Source organism: Silene latifolia, chromosome 8, assembly GCF_048544455.1.
Source record: "Silene latifolia isolate original U9 population chromosome 8, ASM4854445v1, whole genome shotgun sequence".
NCBI classification, from domain to species: Eukaryota; Viridiplantae; Streptophyta; class Magnoliopsida; order Caryophyllales; family Caryophyllaceae; genus Silene; species Silene latifolia.
Genome location: NC_133533.1, coordinates 27,185,419 through 27,193,807, shown reverse-complemented (window position 1 = coordinate 27,193,807; position 8,389 = coordinate 27,185,419). Strand labels below are relative to the sequence as shown.

The window sequence follows — 8,389 nt, the reverse complement described above, 5'->3', positions numbered from 1 at the left end:
GAAACTTTAAAAGAAACGTTACGTAATGTTAATTTTTCAAGTTTTAACATTTTTTTAATCTGGAGATCGAGTCCAACCCTTAAAAACTACTTAATATTTATAAGAAAAAATGTTAATTTTATACGTAAGAAAAATTTTGGACTTTAGATAAGATTACTTTGTTAGCAATAAGATAAAATTGCACAAATGTTACCTATATATGTGCGAAAAACTTTTGACTCTATATAAGATTAGTTTGTTAGTATTTGCTCATTATTAAATATTAAATATAACTACTACGGAGTATTAGATATAATGAGTAGCAATTGTCCGTATTTCGGGATTCGGATTGGATGTCGAGCTAGGTTTGAAAAAGATGGTGTATTTATTAGTACTCCCTCCATTCAACTCCACTTTACAAGTATTCTATTTCCGTCCATTCAACTCCACTTTACAGGTTTCCTTATTTGGACATGTAAAAGACCTTTCTATCCTTATTGAAAATCTATATTTACAAAAAATGTCATTCATACCCCACACAAATCCACCATAAAACTCACCTTTATAATTTTTTAATATCTTTAACCCCACCATTCCCTTTCCCTATGTACTTTTAATAGTTTTTTTAATCCGTTTCTTAATACCCGCGCAAAAAGCAATGTTGCAAAGTGGAGTTGAATGGAGGGAGTATGTTATTTGTCCCACATTGAAAAATAATTGAAGTGTTGTGAATATATTACGTATAAATAGTAGATTTGTCCCACATTGAAAGATTAGCATGCATAAGGTAGGGTGATCTTATCAAAGCGCTCACATTGACGTACACTTATGATGATTAGTACTTAATAAATTTTGCTACAATTCGAGATAACAAAGCTTTAGATGCTACTTAATGCTTAGAATCAAGTATGTATCAAGATATCATAAGGGATTAGGATATTTCATTTTTTTATAGAATTATGTGACACCCGAAATTAAACTTCGAAACACCTACTCCGTATTTGATAAAGTTTTAAAACTTAGTTTTAAAATAATTAAGGTCATTAACCCGTACGAAGTATGGGCTTTCAAACTAGTATGGTAATATTTACAACATATTAATATTGTAGCGTGGGAGCTTAATTTAGAATTTATTTCGAATTCGAACTCTGCTCTACTAGATGGAGTAATTAATCTTTACCGCTGAAACACACCAGCTTTATTGCAAGTTTTGAAGCTAAGGAAAGATTAATTCTTGGAGCAAATCATCCTCATTGGGTAGCAGCTTATTTTATTTATTCTTACGCGTCCTATTTTATTTATTCTTACGCTCATATTTGGGGTAGCAGCTTAGGTACGTGCAAACAACATTTTTTTCATTGGGGTAGCGGTTGCTACTCATTGGGTTCGCCCATATTTGTGTTAGGTTAATATACTGTGAGAAATATCATTTGAATTAACTGTATTCAATTGCTGAATCTCATACTCCAGCATAGATTGAATAAAAAGGATAAAATAGTTGAATTATAAAAGAGATGAAAGAAGTTAGCTTATAGATTGACGATTTTCCAATTCCAAATGATAATTCCAGTTTTTTTTTTTTTTTTTGAAATAGATAATTCCAGTTTTTTATAAGAGATGTATGTAAATTTAATTTGTAAATACATGGTACTCCTTAGGTTTTTCTTTTTGAAAGAAAAAAAATGAAATTTTTTCAAATCATAACAAAACTGCAATTTCATTGAATAGGATAGAAGAGTATTTAAATTAGTAATCAACTTTGTGCTCTATCTTAGTTTTTTCGAGTTGGGGTTGTTTTGTGAAACGTTATGGCTACCATTTCTATTGATGAAGTTTTTCTAAAGCACTTTGTTATTGCTCATGGAAATGGTGAGTTTAAGGATGATGATTGGTCAGTGTTTAGTTCTTTCTTACCAATGGAAGAAACCCATTTGATTAAGGTTAAATTCCTTAAGAAGGAGGGTAATGACTTCTTTAAGCAAAATCTATTTGACTCTGTTGGCGGCTGCTATGAAATGGCATGTCGGCTCTTATGTTTAGTTTTGGAATCCATGGAGGGCTACGACGTTGAATCTATCTTGTAATTAGCAATTTCTTTAAACTTGAATTTAACGGTTTGCGCTAATAAGCTCCATGAGTATGAGGCGGCCATAAACTTCTGCTCTTTGGTCTTGTCGTCTTACCCTAAAAATGCTAAGGCTCTATTTCGTAGAGCTGTAGCTTGTATGAAGACTAAAATGCTCATGGAAGCGCAAACTGATCTTGAAACTGCGTCAATGCTTGAACCTAAGAATAAAGATATCCTTAGAGAACTGAATGTTGTTCAGAATCTACGGGCTATTAATCATAACGATAAAAGAAGTGTTGATGACCAGTTGTTATGTGAGGTGACTAGGGAGAGTAAAAGACCTATCCCTGATGATAATACTGGGGACATCTCAGTAAACGATAACGGGGGATCTTCTTGTGGCTCTTGCGTTACTCCACTTTCTGACTCCACTTTCATGGATACATGCATTTCGGATGATGGCACTCCTATAAATCTCGAAGAAAATTCTTCTCCTAATTTTGATTTGGAACACAATCACAAAGACTCTCAAATGGGTGATAATGAGCATATTCCTAAAAACTCGATTCTCGAGTTCTCAAGAAAAGGTGGAGGAAATTCAAGGCTAAAGATCTTCGGACAAGCTTATCAAAAAATGCTTTAAGGTAGTAAGGTGAGCTTTTACAATAAAAGAGACTTGTCTACTATGACAATTCGGATCCTTAACATCAAGGTCACCAAGGAGAGAGGAATTACAAGAGATCATTATAAGAGAAAGAAGAGAAGAAGACGTTCTAAAAAGCGAAAAATGAAGATGGTGATGGTAAATGATGACACGGTTTCCTGTTCGGGTGCCATCGATGGGGTTCATGGTATTATTTCGTGGGAGTCCTCAATTGGTGGCATTAGCTCGAGTTCATTCGCTTTTTGTGACAACTTATCTTCTTCTAGTACTCAAATTCTCCAAAGAGACCCTACGGTTGTCGCTCCTAATTTCTGCTTACGTGTTTCTTTGGGGAATGACATGACCAACACTTCTGTTTGCTTCCAAGCCCATAATGATTCAACTGATCATCATCAGCCTTTCCTTTTTTCAGCCGGTCCTAAGAAGTGCAAGAGTCCTTCGTTTGGTAAAATGTCACGCGCCTCGCCTACACATAGGCTTTGCAGGTACCCCTCACGTAGATTTTGCAGGCATCCTTCTAATCCTTCTAATCGACAAGTGAGTGAGACAAAGAGAATTAATAATTCCAAGAAGAATCACAGCTAAGGGGATGAATCTCCGTGACACAATGTATCTACTTGTCCTACAAGTAGGTCTTTCTCCCGTAAATCTCTACGTCCTAGAGGCGTAAGTGTGTCTTGTTGCAGGTACTCCTCTGAAGCCCAATTGACAAAGAAGAGAAAAGAAGATTTCACTCATTTGGCAGACTCGGATCGCCCCTTCAAGAAGCATTTTCTATTTGATAACCCCACTCTTAGTTTAATTTCCTTTGCTAATAATGTAATAATAAAGTCTGACTCAGAGAGTCGGCTAAGCACTGTGTAAGGAACCTTTCTTTCCGCTTGCCAAAAAAAAATGAATAGGATAGAAGATGTCGTACTTCATCCATCTCAATTGGTTGTTCACCTTTAATTAAAATACCTTTTACAAAACATAAAAAAAAAAAAGGTGATTGAGACGAAAGGAGTATTTGAATTTGCTAGTTTTTTTTTACAACAATTTGAGATTATAAACTTTGACATTTTACATATACTCCCTCCGTCGCGGTTATTTAATTTGCTTACAGTTTGATTTTGGCACAAAGATCAAGGAAAGGGGAGAGGACCATTTGCGATTGTTGTTAGAGGATGACAAGTAAACTCTAGTGGATGCATATGATCAAAAATCCTTCCTAATATAGAAAGGTAAAAAAATGAATGAGACACACTAAAATTAAATAGGGTACAAAAATGAATAAATCCTGTAAAACATTGCACATAGAAATGTGCATCACACGAACATGGCCTTCTATGATAGATATAAGACATGGTTTATTACTATCAAAATAGTGTTCTACTCTTACAATAATAGAGGCATCAACGACCTTATTAGAATTATTACAACAAAATAGAACATCCATGTGTTAAGTGTTGCTTTATGACCTTATCTCCCACTTTAGTTTTCGAGCGTCTGCGTTAAAAATTGAATTTTTGAGCGATATCAAATTTTACAAATCACTCCATTTTAATTTGTTTATTATTAATTGTTTTTCCTATCCGTAAAAAAGAACTATATCTAACTATCTTATTATGTATTTGAGATAGAATTTGGGTGTAGTGAGATTTGATGAGGCAATGCTAATTCAAATCTTACTCCATAATTTATATGATTAAATTTAAGAGCATGATTAAATAACATGTGGATACATATGTCGTGTATTTGTGTGCAAACCTACTTGTACAACAATATATTATATGCAAATACTACTTCCGATAATATATAACACGTTAAAAGTACATAAGAATTTTTGGTAGTGTTTCATATAAATTATGCTTGGAATACAAGTTTCCTTCGCCACACACAACTCTCATACCTCTATGACAGTTTACAAAATATGGTACGCCATTACCAACGATATATTTCATGTATATATAAGCATCCTATTTATTAACTATGAATACGTTATTAACTTATTATTACCCATCTTATTTTCATTATTTTGTGCACAAGTCCTCATTCTTGAACAAGAACATCCCAAATTATCAATAAATTATTGTTTAAACTATGGTTTATATATTTTATTCAATTTTTTGTTTGAGAAAACTACCAATGGTAAACGATATAATCTGCATTTACAATATGCGTAAGCAGAAAATGTATTTTGTATTGTTAGCACCAAGAATGTGTTTTTTAAATATAATCTGCATTGCACGACATTAAATCTAGTATTATATATAATTAAGAGTAATTATCAATAAAAATATACCTTTTCCAACTTACACTCTTTAAAAAAAAAAGTTTAAAAATATATCCTGTTGGGTTTGGAGCCGAGCAGGTTATTCTGGTACGAGATGAATCTCTTCGGCAAGAAATATCAAGCTATGTTGGAAAGAATGCTCTTGTGCTAACAATTGTCGAGTGCAAGGGATTAGAGTTTCAGGTAAGCTATATCATGCATTCCTGACTGTTCCGAGTATCTTGTTCTTGATGTTTACCATTTAAACGAAACAATATGCTATGTTGAGCTTTATTTCAAAAGGCTAACATGCTTAACAAAGTTCATTTTCTAGCATCATCTCAACGCCATTTATGTACTGTATATACTCTATCTGTCCGTCTATCCATGGTAAATTTCTTGGTTTCCATGTTGAGGTTTTTCCTTTTTTTGTTTGTGAATTATGTACACCGCATGTTTAATCATCTCGCATTCCTATCCGCATCTGTTATCTTTTTTAGTTTAGTGCACTAAAAACTAAGAAATTCATTCATGTATGGAGGAAGTTACAATTACTGATACTTCTCAATTGACGTTCCTTTCAAAGTCAATTCTGAATTGGTAGTCATTTATACATCTCTGTTGAATACATTAAAAATATATAATGTGACAGCACGAGCTTCTGATCACACAATTATGTTGCGTTTGCAGGACGTCCTCCTGTACAACTTCTTTGGGTCATCCCCTCTGAGAAACCAGTGGAGGGTTATATATGAGTACATGAATGTTAAGGATCTCCTTGATTCTGTATCAGCAGTGTCTTTTCCAGAATTTAGTTCTGAGAAGCACAATGTTCTGTGCTCGGAGCTAAAACAGTTGTATGTTGCTATCACTCGCACACGGCAAAGGCTATGGATATGCGAAAATAAAGAGGATCTTTCAAAGCCAATGTTTGACTACTGGAAGAAGAAGTGTGTTGTTCAGGTTAGAGAATTGGACGATGCTCTTGCTCGTGCAATGCAAGTTGCAAGTAGTCCTGAGGAGTGGAAAGCACGGGGCAAAAAGGTTAACAAAGTTTTTTGGAATAATTTTTGTTTTTGTCCTGAATGGCTGAATGCCACCATATCTGTTGGAATATATGCAAATTATTATCTCTCTACTTTTCACCTTACATATTATCAGTAAAAACTACTGAAATTGTCCCTTCCCGGGACTGGTTTAATTGTCTACAGTTGTTAGCCGTGGAAAACTATGAGGTGGCAACCATGTGCTTTGAAAGAGCTGGTGATAAGCACTGGGAAACTCTTGCAAAGGCTTTAGGGCTGAAAGCATCGGCTACTCGAATGAATGAACTAAATCCTGAAGAAGCCTCCAACATTCTTAGGCAAGCTGGTGAACTTTTTGAAAGCATAAGTGTATATTGGAGAGCTGCAGAGTGCTATTTTGAATTGAAGGAGTTCTATAAAGCAGGTGATTTTTCACTCTTGGAATGTTCTGTTACTTAGACATTGTTTGTGTAGTACTTCCACTCATTGACTCGACATGGCACTTGGATGCTTCATTTCAAGACAAATCACAAAAATGCGATTAAAAAAAATATTGTGACCTGATACACATCTGTGTTTTACACTTGCAGTCAAGTGACTCAAGGCTAAGTATCATGGCCTAAGTTATGGACTTTCTTTTTTTTCCTTTTAAGTTTTCAAATAAATGAAGAAAGGACCTTCACTGCTCAGCCCTTGTGTGCACATGATTTAGTCACTGGTGAATGTTTATTGGGTTTGTGTCTAAACTAATGACTATCTCGCGCTGTTGTTCAAACATTTCCCTCCTTACGAATCTTACTATACATGGTCATTATACATAGCAGCACACCTTAAATTTTTGTGTGGAAATGTAAGCTGTTTCATAATTTGTGGTGAAGTTTTAAATTTGAGACAGACGGCATATCTGCATTGTTAAGCAACATTAAGCATCAAGCTCATAGTGCATAGGGGTGTAAGCTTATAATTTCTGAACTGCTAGTGATGAAAGAAAATTCGCCATAGTTGCTTACTAAATCGTTTAGGTGCTGACATGAGGGGGCTTAGGTGATGGGTAGTTTGAACCTAATTATGTGTGAATCAAGTTCGGCGCAACAGACTGAACAATTTATTTGTGTTATTTTTGACTGAGTTATCGTCCTGTTTATAACATTTTAACGCTCCCTGCAGCAGGCCTATGGATTCAAGTGAGACAAACTGACTACTCAAGTCAATTTGTCTATCCATCCTTGCTTCTACCAATATGTGACAATGCTCTGCAAACTTTAGAAATCCCTAATATACTCGTAAAAAGCCTTTGTGATTTTGGAATTGCTTAATTATCATTGTGATTAGGGTTTTTTGTCAGGGAGTACCTAACATTTAGCCTCATTGGCACCAAGTTACCTAACTTTTTATTTTTTGCCCAATGGTACCTAAAATTCATATTTTGTTTGTTAACAAATACCAATTGACGAATTCCGTTAAAAATAGTCAAGATTCCGCTAAAATTAACAGAAAAACATAAATAAAAATTGTTTTAAAACTTATAATTACAGTTAAGATCTTATAATACCATTGTTAATTCACTAACTCACTCCTCAACCTTTCTTTCTCCTCCAAATCTCCCTCCCATTACCCAACCCCATAACCACCCTCCTTACTCACCTATTTTTCCCACCATCTATCTCTCAATTACCACCACAAAACTTGTAATCCTAGTCTACTTCCTCTTCAAGAACTATAGCACAATTTGCAACTCATACATATAATTATTATCAATCTCTATTGTTGTTCTTCATCATCTTCTTTGTTACTTTCAACTCTAATCATCTTCTCCATATCATTTATCTTTATCTTACATCCTTTTGAAACTCCATTACTTCTCTCTTCTTAAACCCCTAGATATTATGGGTATTGTACTTGTTAGTTACAAAGTATTTTTTTTTTCTTGTGAAGTAGTCTATGGTAGAGGAAAATTGAATTAGATGGGGAAATGAAGAGGGTGGTTAATTAGGATTGGTTGGAGGAAATGAAGAAGGGGTTAATTTTATGAAAAATTATTTTTAGGTAAAGGATTAAAGAGAAAAAGTAAGGTCTTCATTACGTTTTCAGTTAGTTTTGACGGAAATCTGACTTTTTTAACTAAGAATTAGCATTTGGTACCTCTCGACAAATCAACATAAAATTTTAGGTACCTTTGGACAAAAAGTAAAAAGTTAGGTACTACGCCAAAGGGGTAAATGTTAGGTCTTTCGACCAAAACCCTTAAAATTTAGAAATTGCTCCCAAACCGCTGCTTTTGCATTTTATGATAAAAATTCCCCTTATTTTTATTTCTTATATGACGAGTATGGGTGGTGGAGTTTGGTCGGAAGATTGTGGTGATTAGCCGTGGATTCCTCGGGTGGTTGAAGGGTGGG

At 34.4% G+C, this 8,389-nt stretch overlaps 1 protein-coding gene across 1 annotated transcript; it reads left to right on the top strand.

The window, feature by feature from the left end:
• Nucleotides 1-5,759: 5,759 nt before the first annotated feature.
• On the top strand, nt 5,760-6,449 carry LOC141594897 (uncharacterized). The gene is made up of 2 exons (XM_074414883.1): nt 5,760-6,009; nt 6,177-6,449. Exons 1-2 carry the CDS (start codon nt 5,893-5,895, stop codon nt 6,447-6,449), a joined length of 390 nt encoding a protein of 129 aa, XP_074270984.1. The 5' UTR covers nt 5,760-5,892.
• The last annotated feature ends 1,940 nt before the right edge of the window (nt 6,450-8,389 follow it).

Coding starts and splice junctions, on each gene's coding strand:
- LOC141594897 (XM_074414883.1), top strand. CDS start 5,893: ATGTTTGACTACTGGAAGAAGAAGTGTGTTGTTCAGGTTAGAGAATTG. Junction 6,010..6,176: donor GGAAAGCACGGGGCAAAAAG/GTTAACAAAGTT, acceptor AATTGTCTACAG/TTGTTAGCCGTGGAAAACTA.